The 15,714-nt window shown below is 39.5% G+C and overlaps 1 protein-coding gene across 3 annotated transcripts; it reads left to right on the top strand.

Moving 5' to 3' along the window:
- Nucleotides 1–3,537: 3,537 nt before the first annotated feature.
- On the top strand, nucleotides 3,538–12,812 carry cdc25b (cell division cycle 25B). 3 transcript variants are annotated; one of them, XM_044142867.1, is made up of 16 exons: nucleotides 3,538–4,169; nucleotides 4,261–4,343; nucleotides 4,522–4,570; nucleotides 6,943–6,984; nucleotides 7,712–7,745; nucleotides 8,269–8,403; nucleotides 8,723–8,842; nucleotides 8,943–9,077; nucleotides 9,164–9,241; nucleotides 9,325–9,513; nucleotides 10,362–10,466; nucleotides 10,553–10,615; nucleotides 10,696–10,794; nucleotides 10,921–11,166; nucleotides 11,639–11,775; nucleotides 12,017–12,812. In XM_044142867.1, coding segments are annotated over exons 1-16 (1,725 nt in total). In that variant the 5' UTR covers nucleotides 3,538–3,960; the 3' UTR covers nucleotides 12,018–12,812. The 3 variants fall into 3 exon arrangements, with proteins under 3 accessions (XP_043998802.1, XP_043998801.1, XP_043998803.1); XM_044142866.1 differs by having other exon boundaries at nucleotides 11,639–12,812; XM_044142868.1 differs by lacking the exon at nucleotides 12,017–12,812 and having other exon boundaries at nucleotides 10,921–11,162; nucleotides 11,634–11,780.
- Nucleotides 12,813–15,714: the final 2,902 nt, after the last annotated feature.

Genomic DNA, 15,714 nt, shown 5'->3' with positions numbered 1-15,714 from the left:
CTTGTTCTACGCTTTGTGCAGAGCAGAGAAATGACTGGGTCACTTGCTGAAGGCATGGATTCAGACGACTGGACCTGATTTTACCCAATTGCTAATGTTTGTCCGTTACATATGTAATGTGTAATGTTTTGTTAAAAATAATCTGCATACATGTGTCAAATGGGTCTTTTCTTCTGAGAATTTAAATGGGAAATCAGTTTACCATAAACAGAAATCTGTCTTGGTGTGTTTCTTCCTCTCTGTGCTTCAGTTCAGACAGGGAGCTGTAGAAACAAACCTCTGATTGAAAAGCAGCAACAGTTCCTGTGTAATCATTACAGAAATCACGTGTGGCTCCAGAGGTGTGGTTGTTGGGAGGAGCCAGAAACGTTCTCACACCAACCTCTGTGTAAATCCACAACATGCATCTGTGTACGGGTTAAACAGACAAGATCCAACGTGTTACAATAGATGTTTTCCTCCACTGCTAAAGTGCTTGCGACTGACTTATATTTTCTACAAACAACTTAAAGAAAAAAGTAAAGTTAAGGCTATAAAATAAAAGAACTAATTCACAGAAGTACGTTACGTATCTATCATGTGAAGAGACTATTATTATGTCATTTGTGTTTAACTGAGGAAAAACTGTAATAGTTGAACCACTTTTGGTCTTACCAGTTTTCTAGTGCGGCTACAAAAATTCAACAAGTTTGACTTGCATTACAAAGGACGAGGGTGAAGCATCTAGAAGCCTACTAGTTTCACATTTTAGCTCGTAGAAAGTCTGAACAAAAGTGCCAATGGTTGCTGAGGACAGTTGAGAGGCTTTGAACGGGCATGGGAAAATATTGAACTAGTTAGACCAAACGTCTTGGTGTAGCTACAGACTAACACACAAAAATAAAGATAGAGGAACTGAATATTTACTCAAGCTGCTTGCCATACTGCCCCATACATTCGGACCCAGCTGGCCTTTTCCTGTTAAGAGCTACCCTTGGCATGGTGTCGAGCCTTTGGAGACTGACTGTGGTGTCTCTGATTTCCTTGCACGTGACGATCAGGAGCTTTGTAATGTAGTTTCTGTCTTGTTGATCAACCGATTGAGGTGGCGTCAATGTTAATGCTGCTGCTGCACCAACACATTTCCATGTAAGCTGAGTGCAAACGGTCATTCAAGTGACCGATCCGGACCTAATCGATAGTTTATTCCTTCAGGGTTTACCAGTCAGTTGTTTCAAAAAACAACCGAACCCTTAATAAAAATGCTTTCTTTTAAATAAACACCTCAGATTTGTAGGGATCAGGGACAGATTTAAAAGTTGCCAAACACAAACCCTTGAGGCCTGGAGTTGGAGAAAACTATTCTCATGGGGTTTATTGACACTTGATGTTTATACCTAAAAGTCAGTTTTCCCAGACTTAATGTGAGAACTTAACTTGAGCCAGTGCAAAAAGTCAACTGTTGACATGTGAATGTGATAATATCGCTCCACTCCCCGTAGTCTCAAAGCTAATTACTGCTGTAAACTTCAGTGATTAAATCAGAACTTCAGTGATTAGATCCGAAGTTCAGTGATTAGATCAACTCCAGCAGAAATTATTTAAAAACTTCAAAAATCCTTTCACACAATAAAAGTTCTGCTGATAACTGATGTTAAAGAACTAAACACAAATGGCACTTCTAACATATGAAGCCACATGAAACAACAACAACAAAAAAGGTAAACAGCAACAGCAAAACTGCTGGTTAGGCAGCATAACATAATGACTTTCTGATAGATGACGTAAATCTATCAAGTAAAACAAGCTTCATTTATTTGCTAGGAAGTTCTACTACCAGCAGTAAACTAATTAAAGCAATATATCTCTAACTTTATGGTTCGACCTGTTTGTGCAAGAACTCTTTTCATTTCCGATTGCTGCAGAAAATCTCTTACTTGACCAACCTGTGTTTCTACGGAGACACTGTTGATTAAAATCATTTGAAACAGAGAAACACATAACCCTTAATACCAACTCTGATGAGCTTTTGTGTCCCTGCTAACTGCTAATGTCTTTCACTTCACACTTCCTCGTAAATATTTGTAAAATGTAAAATATCTCTAAACATTGCCTGAACGGTTCATATGTGTCTGGGGGACATTTTATTGATTTTTGTTTCGAAGTGAAAGATTTTGTCAGGAAGCACTGAGAAGCATGTAATAATAATCTATAGCATTCATGCATCTGTCCATTGTCAATCTCTGCTTGTCCATGCAGGTTCTTGTCTGCAGCAGTCTAAAGAATAGTTACATAGTCTCAAAGTGAGAGACTTTCAAGTGCCTTCATATGTTAGACGGAAACATAACGTGGCTCCAGTTTTGAGGAAGTTACCTTCTCACTCCCCACCTTTTGTTTCCTCTTTTCACATGTGAGATGTGGAACCTGAGTCTCATCCTCTTACATTGACGTGGATCTTTATTAAACTTTCTAAAGTTTAACATGTGCAAGAACGAGTGTTCTAACTTACAGCCAGACGTTGGCAGAATTTATTGGGATTACTAATTCAAACAGCAATGGATTAAGGTGTTATGTTTGGAATTTTGCATGTCGTCTCTTTTAGAATCGTAAATGCTCCATGGAGGCACAACCGACAAATTTAACTTCTTGAGAAAGTTTTATGGAATTACTCATGTTAACCGTGCAAGAGAAGTTGCAGAATCACATGTAAGAGCTTCCCACAAACCTCAGGCAAAATACCCTTTGAACCAATAACCTCTGTCTGGTTTTGTTGGTTGGACAGCTTACATACACTGGTTGAACTGGTTACACGTGAGCGTTTCTGTAAATCACTTCTACAATTTTCTGTTCTTTGGACATACAGTGTGGCCATCTGAAACCGTATTTCTACAGTAATAATAAAAAAGGGCAGCTAGAGCAGAGCACAACACTGGATACACAAAGAAACTTAAAATAATTTATCTGATAAACATGAAAAAGAAATAGAGCTGGATAGTTCATAAAAAAAAGCTTTATCCTGGAATAATATAACCTTATTATGCTGAAATGTGAACTGAGCAAGTCAAAGACTAGACTGTGTGGTATGGCAGGATTGTGGAACAGAAGTGCTCGACATATTTATGGAACTGGAATGGTGACAAACTCAGACAATGAAGTCACAACGCACTAGAGATTTTCTTTGAGGACAAGCCTGTGAGTGCACATTGGCATTTTCCTTATGCATTACTGTGCTTGATGACTGTAAATATTAAAAGACTCTAACAGTGTCTTTCAGTTGATGAAGCAAAATGTCCATCTTTTTTTATGCAACTTTACATTAGAAACAGAATCACTCCATTTAAAAATGCACACATTCTTGTTTGTCAAGTTACTATTTTTAAAAAAATATTTCAAAGACACTTTAGTCAAACAATTTTATATACCCTCACTTTCCATTTTTATTTCCAAAAGATTCTAAAAAGTTTCACAAGAGTACATAAAAAAAATCACAAGCATTGCGTCACATCCTTCTCCGGTGAGAAAACAACAGGAAAGAGGCATTTTGGGCTCCAATTGGCTAGCTGGATGTTACGGCGTTTCTGATAGGACGAAACTTTGCCGCTTCTAGAGCTCTATTTTGAACATAAATACGAGCAGCCACAGGCTTTCTCAGAGACAAGGGGGCTGCCAGAGAGGTGACGTTGTGTCGTTCGGCTCTCTGGCACAAGTAGTAATTATGTGGCTCTAGGTATTTTAATTTTTTTACAAGGCCGAATGAACGTTTTTGTCTACGCGGAGCCACCGAGTCACCTACCACCGGTGTTTCGGAGAGGCATTTTTGGAAATGTGTTTTTAAATTCACGCTAGCTGGCTGGTTAGCTTCCGGGATAGCGTGTACTTAGGAGTGTTTTACTCATTGGCATCGTCTGGCCTCAAAGCTCAGGCTAAATTTACTCCCAAACTGTTGTCTCCGGGATTTGTCCAGGTTAAGAAGCAGGGAAGATGGAGCCCCGTTTCGGCAGTGTTAGCCCGCAAAGCGTCGCTTTCAAAAGCAGGCCCAATGGGATCCCCGGGCTTTCCTCGCTTAATCTTCCCGACGTCAGCGGAAGGAGTTCGCACTGCAGGAATCTGTTCTCCCCCGGACCAGCGACCGTGTTGTCTCCGGTCACCAATTTGGCTCTGGACATGAACAATTTGGCAGGCCTTGGAAGGTACCATTTATTTATGTTTTATATAGTTACAAAATAATTTTCAAAAAGTTTGCAGAATATAAATTTGTCTTTGTTTGACTCACTCTCTCAGCCAATCTGATACCCCGAAAAGGAGAAAGCATCCCCCCCTGGAGAAGGTTCCTTCTTTCGCCTCAGACGTCTCGTCTGATGCTGGTGAGCTCAAAATGAATCTATTATGGATTTTTATTGATAGTATTAGATCTTATGTCTCGGGGTCTCATCGTCATTCATTGATGCTAATTTCATCGCCATACGTCATGAACAGCAGCTCTGTTTATGTTGATTTTTTTTTTTAGTCTTATGAATAAATTTGAGATTCCCATCTTCCCAGGCCTTGGCTTAGATCTTCCTAGTCCTGTGGATGGGGAAGTGGAAGACACGTGAGTTTTTTTTTTCTTTCTTTTTTTTCTGTCCTCTGTTCTAATCAGTAGTTTGTCACTGCCCCCCCCCCCCCCCCTTACACCTCTCTAGCCCCCCACTTCTCTAACCATGTGCTTGGGTTCAGTTTAGCCAAGCTTCATATTTAATTTATAGGATTATTGTTCCACTAATCTGACTGCAGTTGGAGTTGTGTCAGTAGATTCAACCAGCCAGAAATCATAATCACCTAATTTTTTTCCCTCTCCTTGACTGGGTTTGTCTTCAAAAAATATATAAATTTTTCCATATAAAAACTGAGGGTTTTTTTTCTTTGTTTATAATCATAACAACTAACTACGTGTCTGAGAATGTAACTCAAGAGTGGAAATCACTATTTATTTATTGTTTTTTGTAGTAGTACTTTTGAAGATTTTCATCATTAACTCAAACATCATGTCTATTTTTCATTATTTTCAGATTTTAATTCAACTCTTGCATGATACAAAACAGTCTGAATCCTAAGTATTTTATTTATTTGTTTGACCAGAGAAGCTGATTTAAAAAAAACAGAAATTTTTTTTAATCTTCTGTAGTTTTAGTTTTGGTAGACAAAACGTCCTGACAGTGGTCGACTCTTATATTGTTGGTATTTGGCAAAAAGCCATATTTGGACTGTATTATCGCTGCGTAAACCCAAACACGACCCTCTGTGACACGTGTCTGCTTCATTATTATCTCGAGCAGTTGGCTGATCTTGGGTGGCCTCCTGACTCGGTTTGAGACATCTGCTGCTCTTTGATGGAAGTTCTTCACAGCGGCTAAGAGGCCAGGCCGGGTGCTAAAGGCTTCATTGACCTCCTTTCCCAGCTGCTGGGTTGCTAGGAAACAGGATTGGGGAGGAGGATGTTCTCTGCTCTTATGTTAGAGCAGGCGTGTACAAAGTGTGACGATGAAAGGATTTTGTTTGGTGTCTGACCGCAGGACAAGAATGATTTAGAAAATAAATTTGGCTCACAAAATAAACAATTTTATTAAAAAAAAGTAAACATCTGTTAAAATTATAATTATATTGTGACAGTTCAAGACAAAATGATCTGTGAATAAAATCAAGCTCCTCTCTGCCTTCTCCCTGTGCTCCAAGTACTAGCTTCAGAAATCCGCCGCTCGGTTAGAAACTACCAACCAGTTTGGGGGAGGGTCTTACTGCTGTCAATCACTCTGGTGCTCATCCCCTCCCACTTGCGCTCTATGCAGCTGATTCACCACGAATGCTAAAGCTAGTTAGCATAGCCAGCACTTGCCATTACAGACAAGTAACGGCAAGTTTGTTTTCCCACCATTAGCACATTTAGCAGCACATATAGGAGGATGATTGACAGTGCCAAGACCCTCCTCCTGACTCTGATTGGTTGTTTTTGACTGAACTGTGCGTTTTATAGAATACCATAGCAGCACTGGAAATTAATTAATTAATTTTTTCACATTTCACGCCATACTGTCGCAACATGGTGACGGTTTTCTGTTTAGGGTTGCCTCTGAACCAGAATAACATTGAGTAACACATCTGATGTGTATTGATGGTTTTTGATGAAACCACTTGACAAAATAGGTTTCTCAAATTGGTGGCTGCATGATGTCTTTTTATTACTTTCTTGCATGTAAAAGAAATGCAAAAAAACCCAACTAGGTTTAATAATATACAGATTTTGAAAAAATTGGACATCTAGAATTTTTTACTTTTATTTTTTGACCTTTTGTGGCCTGGCAATAGTTTAATTTCTCCAGTTTTGGTCGCGATGCAATAGGCTTGAACATCGCTGTGTTGGAGAGATGGCGGCCATCTCTGTTGGGTTTGGGCACACTCTTCAGCCATGGTGTTTCAATAAGTGAACTAAAGGAAAGGGGGGGTGTGTGTGTGTGTGTGTTTTTTTTTTTTTTTGCGTCTGCGCTACAGAAATGAGGGCGACCCCCATAGAACCACTGCTGTCCCGTCCTCTAGAGCTGGATGAATGGGACACACTCCCCCCATCAGCTAACAAAGAGCTCCTCCAGCTACAGGCTGAGCAGCGCTGGCGGCTGCTAGATTAGCTGATCTCTGCATCACTTCTGCTCCCCCCACCCCAAACCCTCTCTTCTCTCTAAGCTGCACTCTTTGCTCTCAGCTCTGCTTGTTTAGCATACAGGTGGGCATTACTCCAACACAAAGCACCACCTCTTACCTCTTTTGATTCACCCAACTTCCTCAAATCTCCCTGGCTCTTCAGAGGCTGAGCAGGTGTGGCGGTCCTTTTGATCGGCGGCCACCAATCCAGACACAGGACTTCCTTTTTAATTGCAGCGGAACAAATTGTTGAACTCCTGATGGGTTTTCTGTTTTTTTGTGTTGTTGCAGATTTGAGAAAGCCATTCAGCAGTCACGGCGAGTTTTCAACGAGTAAGTTTTTGTTTGTTCGTTTTTTCAGTCATGAAGTCAGTTGCTGTTTGCAATTTTGAAGGGGAGCATAGAAGATCAGATTTTCTTTTTTTTTCTCTAAATTAAATTACAAATGGCAACATATTTTCAAGAAGTGGCTTTTTTTCTTTTTTAATCCTCTGTGATTTGAACGTTGGCGTATTAGGACGTGGTTAGGATATTATTTTTGTTGTTTTGATTATAAGAATATAGTCGTATCGGCAGAACAAAGACAATTTTACCAGAATGAAAACGTTTTAATGAGGGGGAAGAAAAGCTTTTAGAATTATGGAGATCGAACTGGAAAATGTTAAGCTTTTGTGCTAAAAGTTTAAATATTACCTCATCTTTAAAACTGATCTCAAATTGGTCATTCATAAGATGCTCAACAATACTAATTTTATTTTTCTTGTAGTAGCTAATACAACAGTACTCTTGTAAGTTTTTGTTTATTTACTAGAGTAAAGAATCTTAGCTGGGTCCTAGTATTCTATGAAGCTTGACTTCAGAGTCCTTGGTCACACGCAACAAAGTCTTAGGATTTTTCAGGCTTGTCTCCCTGTAGAACTGTATCAATGAAGCTCTTCACTGTAAATTTGGAGCTAAATGGGGTATTTACATGTAAAAGTGCAGAATTTTGTGGTAGGGAATTGTTGGCCAATTAAGATCTGTGTTAATTCAAATTCCATTTTTTGCCTTTATTTCATAGGAAGATGCCAATTAGAAGAATCAACTCATTGCCAGTAAGTTTCTGTTCTGTTGCATTTGATTTCTGTTGCATTGCTATTACGTGAAATGTCAGTATCTAAATCAACTAATATTTTAATTGATTTATAGAAGGTAAAATGAAAAAAAAAATATAGGAGTAAAGCTGAAAAAAAGACTTTAATGGGGGAGTTTTATGTAAAATTGACAGCATGTTCTAAAAACATACCTGGAATGTTGCTTTGATTCATGTATGTTTTGAGAAATAATTTGAACCATTCACATGATGGCTAAAACCAATTGTAGCTATCATTGTACAACAGCATTTTTATGCTGGCGGTGTCGCGTTGCAACGTGTCCAAAGAAACTACTTAACAAAGCACTGATGAAAGCATCAAAGGATTAATAGGAGCCATGTTGTGATGACTTCCTGTAGGCAGAGTTTCAGAAAGAACAGGAGCTTCTTAAAGAGACAGTCACACTTTCAAGGCATAATATGCATAATACTGCCCATTTAAGTGGGATTTCCATCAATGATTGGCTGACTGGTTCCCATTTCAGCCCCAGCTCCTGGGCTTCAGTCCGGCTCTGAAAGGACAGGAGACGGATTCCAATCGCTACGGAATATTTGGCCAGCAGCCTCAGCAAATGAAGCCCTCCGTCTCTCAGTTTGACAACAAGGAGAACATGCCAGAGGTCAGTGGGACATTCACCCTCCAAAGCATCTAGAAATACTGTTACCATGGCAATAGCATTGCATCTTTCAGGTTAAATTTGACTCCATTTCATTTAGAATCTCCGAAGTCATTGTTTAAATCTTCTCTGCTTCAAGTGGATTAATGAGGATAAAGACGATAATACCCAGGCTATTAGCTGAAACACATGGATATCGCTGTGAATAGAACTCGCCTCTCTTTTGCAGATGTCTTTGGTGGATATTCATCAAATTTAATATGTATAATTATTTTCTCTCCTCTTTTTTTTTTTTTTTTTTTCTTTTTCTTTTTACACTTAGGAGTTCTTTGAATTCAAGAAACCATCCAAGCCCGCGTCTCGGTGTCGTGGGCGTTCCTCCAACGGAGGACATTTAAAGGACGCCTTCGCCGCCCGTCCTAGCTCCGCTCCAGCTCTCATGGTGAGAAAACGTTAGAATCCGTCCATGTTTGTTCTGGAGTTTGCGACCTAGCTTTTAGAAAGAAACAAATGTTGTTGTTTTTTTTGTTTCTTATTCGCAGCTCTCTTCACCTCCGCCAATCCAGCAGCTTGAATACGATTCAAGCCCCGTTTTCCTGAGGCACTCCTCCCTGACCTCCTCTCTGAACGACGACGAAGACGATGGCTTTTTGGACGTACTCGATGACAACATGGCGGTAAGATGCCGTACAAACGTATATGGGTTTAGTAAAAAAAAAAATAAAATGAAATGGAAAATAATTTCATCAAGGGTTTCTTGCAGGATGATTCTGGGATGCCAACAGGAATGGCAAGCTTGCTCACTGCACCACTTGTGGCTGACAGTGCAGGAGAGGACTCTGTAAGTTATTAAAATATGCGCCGGTGTCAACAAAGAGATGTGAAATGAAGACTGGTTTTTAGAAATGATCTGTTTCTCCGTAGCCCATCGTCCGGTGTCGGCCACGGAACTTGTTTCGCTCGCCCTCCATGCCCAGCCCGGTGTCCCGCCCCGCCGTGAAGCGCCCCGACTGCCCTGCAGATGAAAACACTCCTGTGAGGGTGAAGAGGCGGCGGAGCGTCGCGGGAACACCTTTCACCGAGCTGGACCAAAGTCCAGAATCTCCAAGAACGGTGAGTTTCTGTGCCTAAAGGCCCAACATCTGCGAGAACTTTAATTGCTCACAAGCTGTTCTGCGCTTCAGCAGAATTTGAGTGTCTAGGAGTGTAAAAATGTTTAATGTATTCTGTCCTGATGCTGTAAAGATGTTTACTTTTTGGGTTACATTTTTCAGTCCGTTTTCTATTGATTATAAGATTATCTTAGCAAATGCTATGATGTCGCCGCATGTGCTGTGGAGCTGTTAAACAGGGTCTTGACTTCCTGCTACTTAGTTCTGTGAATCCTCCATTTTCCTCGCAGTAATTTTTGTAGTTCAGTTACGCCAAAGTTGCAAGTGGACAAGTCAAAATGTTTGGTTCTAGTGTGTATTAATCCACAGCATCCGAGCCTCTTCAAAGTGTTGTGGTTGAGTTTTATTTTTCGCGGTAATGTACCCACATCGGAGAGGAAAGTCTGTTTGCGAGGAGAACTTCAGCAACCTTTGCACACCGGCGAGGGATTTTTCGAAAGATTTCGTCTGATTCAAGTGTCGGTTCATCTGTGTTTTAAAGATCAGATTTGACATGTCAACATGTCTGCCGTAGGATTTTTAATTAGCAAGAATTTTTGTATTCTTACTAATATTAGTAAAGGTAATTTGATCAGTCTGCAAATCGTCCAGTTACAGTCACCAGCCCGTTTGTTGAGGAGTCTTTATCTGAGCTATTCTCTAATTGCCATGGAAGTCCAGACCTACAATGTTCTGACTGAATAGCTCTGAACACGGCATCCATCTTGGTTTGCTGACTTGTTAGGCAGTTAGAACATGCATCCTCACTTCCACAACTTTCTCCTCAATCCTTTTCTGTTCTACTTCCAGAGCTGTTTGCTGCTCCAACGGTCCAAGTCCTTCTGTCACGCAGAGATCGAGAAGCTTCTGGACAAGTCGGACGGCTCCAATGAGCTGATCGGAGACTTCACTAAGGTTAGAGAGACCAAAACCCTTCGCTCTAGTTGTTGTTTAAAGAAGGAAGCAACTTTTCCAATCCAACTACTTTTTGTCTTTTCAAGCCTTTCGTTCTTCCAACGGTTGACGGAAAACATCAAGACCTCAAGTACATTACCTCAGAAATGGTGAGTACTCTCATCCTTGAACTCGTTGCATGAATACATTGAGCTTTTATAACTTTATCGGGCGTTCTGTCGACTTGTAGATGGTGGCAGCTCTCACCGGCCAGTTTGATCACCTCGTAGATCAGGTCATCGTCATAGACTGCCGCTACCCCTACGAGTTTGAAGGTGGACACATCAAGGTAAGTCAAGCCATTGAACAGAATAAATAAATGAACCGAACTTTCTCTTCAGTTTTAATCTGCTAAGATGAAACCATGTATAAAGATGATTTCTTTGTATTCTGAGCTGTCCCTGTTCTGTCTCAGGGGGCTTTGAACCTGCACCAAGAAGACCAAGTGGAGGATTTCCTCCTCAAGACCCCCATCGTCCCCTCCTGCCCAGAGAAGCGAGTTGTCATCGTCTTCCACTGCGAGTTCTCCTCGGAGCGCGGCCCTCGAATGTGCCGCTTCGTCAGGGAACGGGACCGCGCTGTCAACGTGTATCCCAATCTCCACTACCCCGAACTTTACATCCTCAAGGGCGGATACAAAGACTTCTTCCCTTTTTTCCAGGTAGTTCAGCTTCAGATTCCCTTTATGCTGATGACATGGAGTCCTCGTCATTTTGCATGTCCCTCTAGTCTCAAATGAATGTGTTTAAAATTTAGGTCTAACAATGTTTCCATCCAAAAAAAAGTTGCGCTTTTAAGGTTTCAAGGTCTTAAATTTTGTCTTTAGGACTATTTAATCTTTATATATATATATTTGTTTTTTTTCCTCAGAATTTAATGTCAGGTAAAAGTTTAAGTTGCACTCTTACTACTTCATTTTGTTCTGTTACTCAAGCGTTAAGGCTAACGCTAACTAGCTGGTAAGCTAGCTTTTTTTTTTGTGTGCAAGCTTATTGCCAGTTGCCTGGACAAAGTTTGTACTTTTATCATAATTCACAACAGCTGTATTTGTCAATTTTACTTTATTTCAGAGGTTAAAGTCGTGGTGTATGTATGTGTGTGTTTATCTAAATGTGTGTTCTTGTCCCGTCCAGACCCAGTGTGAGCCCCAGTCCTACCGGCCGATGCACCACGAAGACTTCAAGGACGACCTCAGGAAATTCCGCCTGAAAAGTCGCACCTGGGCCGGAGAGCGCAGCAAGCGGGACATGTACTGCCGCCTGAAGAAATGGTGACCACCAGCTCCTCTCATCCTGCCTCCCCGTATAAATGGACTCAGCAGGCCCTCCCCATGCAGCCCACCGCCTCAGCCCACCCACTAGAAAGACCTTTTTGGATAACACCAACAGAAAGAGGCTTTTATAATTATTATTATTATTTTATCCCCCCCTTTTTAAATTTTTTTTTTTATTTTTATTTTTTTTTAAGCAAATCCCCCAAGTTTTGTTTACGTATTTATGCTACATTTCCAGATGGGGAAAGACTTGAAAGGAAAGAAGCTTCCTCCTTCACAGAATGCTGAAGCGAGTTGTCATCGTCTTCCACTGCGAGTTCTCGTCGGAGCGCGGAAGCAAAGTGACTGTTTTATGAAAACCACTTGGACCTATTGCTCATGTTTACCTGTTTGTTTTTCTTTATATATATATATATATAGAAAAATTTGATTGATCTGGAAGCACAAATCAGTGACATTGCAATAATACAACTGAACCAAAAAATAAATCACGTCTTATTATTATTTTTCCTGCCATTTTAAGCACTTAATTTTAACACCATGAGGTGCTTTTTTTTTCTAGTCCTTTGTATTGTATATTGTTTTGATGATTTGGCCCCAATATTTTTTTTTTTGTTGTTTTTTTTTTCCCCCCTGATATCATTGTAGTACCTTGTCCAGGATTTCCAAAAATGCTAATTGGATTTTGTAATGGCATGCAAAAAAAGATGAAGTCAGATATTTTCTCTCTTCTCCTTCCTGACCAGTTGCAATACTTGTTCATTTTTCCTCAGTGAAAATACCAAAGCAAACCAAACTACCTGTTAACTGCACTGATTTTTTTCTTATGCTGCAGGTCGGCAAGAGTGAAAACATCTTTGATTTGTATCTTTTTTTCTTTTTTTTTTTTTCTTTCTTTGCTGTGACTTCTTAATTTTCAAAGATAAAACGGTCTTGCCCCGGTTCTGAACCTGTGTGAGTGTCAGTAGGTTGGCTTCAGTATTTTGGTGCAGGCTTGTGGTGGAGCTGCTGAATAAAGATCCTATATGAATTCAGATGGGTTGTATTGAAGCCTTTCTGTAAAATGTGGAATCACGACTTAATATTCACAACCCCAGTTAGGCCACATGCATTCTTGGATATCTGTTTTTTTGTTGTTTTGTTTGTTTTCCATGAATCCATCCTATCTTTGTGGATAGACTAGTTTATTATTCTTATTATTTTCCCCTTTTATTTTAAGCAGTTCATTTGAAGGTAATTTTAATATATATTTTTATTCCCTACACACCCCTGCTCATTTCGGGATTTCTCTGGTTGAATTTCAATCGGCGAACAGAAGAAGTCATGAATGATGACCTTGCGTTTATTTTATTACTTTTGTCTGCCTGTAGTTTTGGCAATGAACGAAGTAGTTCAGTCTGTGTGTGTGTTCCTTTTGTTTGTTTTTATTTTTATTTTTATTATGTTTAGTCCGTGTTGGCCAGGCTTCTAAATATTGAATTGATGCTGGCAGCTGCCTTGCTCGGCTCCTTACTTCTCTCTTCCCAGTGGTTTACAGCTCAGGCAATTTCTAGTGAGTTTCATTACGTCTAGTTGGCAAATTACATAAAGCCAAATCTTTGGCTTTTAATGACAATTTCTTCCGTCAACCAAGATTCACAATTCTGAATCTATTTGTACAAACTGGAAGGAGAAATGCACAAATTTCAAAGTTGAACAAATTTCACGCCTCCAGAAAGCAATTCTGTCTCAATAGCCGAGGGTCCAAAACCCCAGAACTTATTGACGTGTAGAACAAGGGGCCGGTTTTTACCAGGTTAAATCCACACACGGGATAAGAAATTTATGTAGGCTAAAACTCTGGCTCTGGTTAAGTAGCCATCTTGAATTGTCCCCCAAAGACATTTCATACCAAATAGTTGCCATTTTGTGCATTTCTCCTTCCAGTTTGTACAAATAGACTCAGAATTGTGAATATGCATCTTGGTTAAGTGAAGAAATTGTCATTAAAAGCCAAAGATTGGGGTGTAAGTCCATCCATTTATATTTTGAGGCCGACCTTCTAGCTAGTTAGTTCTTTGGGATGTACTGGTTCTGTTTGACAATAAGCTAAATAGAGACATGGCTACAATTCCTGAGGCTCACCTCGGCATTTTTACTCTTAATTGAGGCTAAGCCGTTAAAACTTTCTTTTCGTCTGAATATTTTTTTTTCACAGAACGACAATGTTAGCAGCTGCTTGCATTTGGAACAGCTGGAGGTGTATTTTTTCCCCCCATGCTAGCTCAATTGCTGTTCCAGCATTCATCACACAGCCATTACCTGTGGCTGTGTGGCCTCCAAGTTATAACATCCTGACCGGTTTGGACACATTTGGGGGTTCCAACTAAGAAAATGACTTCCAGAACTGTAAGGTAATTTAATTAACCAAAATGAAACGCAGCAACCAGAAATAATAAAATAAAAAATCAAAAAACACATCAACAAAACCATAAACTAAATTAGTAAAATATTAGTTTATTGCAACAGGCCTGGTCACAAATCCACCATTGTTGGAATGGAAAAATCTTAGGATTTGTAGACTTGTATCCCTGCTGAATTGACTCGATGGAGTCCACAGTAAATTCGGAGTCAACAGGAATTTTGAAGCGGTGATCAAATATGATCTGAAATCATTTCCATTTACTTTATTGGTAATTGCCAATAAGGAGATTTTGTATTATTGGACTCATTTTTCTCTGTCGCATTGGTATTAAATGTTAATGTCTAGAACAACCAAAAGTTTAACGTACATTGAAAATACGATAAAATTTAAGGTTAATTTCCAGGTTAGTTCAGCTACAGATTCCCTTTATGCTAATGACATGTAGTTTTGAGCTAAAACAGTTTCTGATTTATTATTTCCATTTTGCCACAAATCCTTAAAGTCTTAAATTTATGTATCTAAAAATAAAGCCTTCATAACCTTAGGATAAAAACATGGTTTTTCTGTGTCTAAATGTGTGTCAATGTCCCGCCCAGACCCAGTGTGAGCCCCCGTCCTATTGGACGAAAGGACTGGAGCTATCTTCAAAAGTCGGACCTGGAGGGCAGCGAGCGGGACACGTACTGCCGTCTGAAGAAATGGTGACGACTTCCTCTAAACTGTGGAGTCAGGCGTAAACCAGTGTTAAAAATACAATAAGGAATTAATAATAAATATTGATTCCATATCTTGTTCTACAATAGGATTGCATCAGTTACTGACAGCGGGGGTTGTGGTGCCGTATTCAACCCATAATTTAAAAAAATCAAAATTTTGTGGCATAAAGTTTGGACTCCCCTGAAATAGGGTGTATATGAACATTTTGAGTCTGTTTTGGATAGAAGAAAGTCATTCAGACTTGTACCATAGATTCTTGTTTTTGAAAATAATTGCAGTTATTTATATGCTGCATATATATATATATATATGTATATATATATATATATATATATATATATATATATATATATATATATATATATATATATATATATATATGTATATATATATATATATAAAATAATCAGCACACTGTGAGGAGTGTACTTCTGATCTCCAATGGAAAAAATAGGTTTGTGAATTATTTACAGTTTGAATGCTAGTAACTGCTTCCCACAGAGAGTCCCAGCTAAAAGCTTTCTTGATTCAGAAACTTTGAGGAAAGTGTTTCTTTAATAATAGAAACTAAATTCTTTCTATAGGATAAAAACAGCTGCAGTCTCAGTACAGATTTGAATTACTTTCATATTTGTTTGTTCTGTTTTCACCGACATCGATACGCAGAGATGCTTGTTTCCGTGTTTGAACTCGAAGTATGGCACATCTGCTCTTTTGTTTGCTCTCTCTGCTCTGCAGGGCCCGCTGGTTTTCCTGCACACAGAGCTGTATGGAAGTAAATATGTGACATCAGGACTTGAATAAAAAATGCATCT

Source organism: Gambusia affinis, linkage group LG16, assembly GCF_019740435.1.
Source record: "Gambusia affinis linkage group LG16, SWU_Gaff_1.0, whole genome shotgun sequence".
In the NCBI taxonomy this organism is placed as follows: Eukaryota; Metazoa; Chordata; class Actinopteri; order Cyprinodontiformes; family Poeciliidae; genus Gambusia; species Gambusia affinis.
This window is presented reverse-complemented; position numbering and strand designations above follow the sequence as displayed.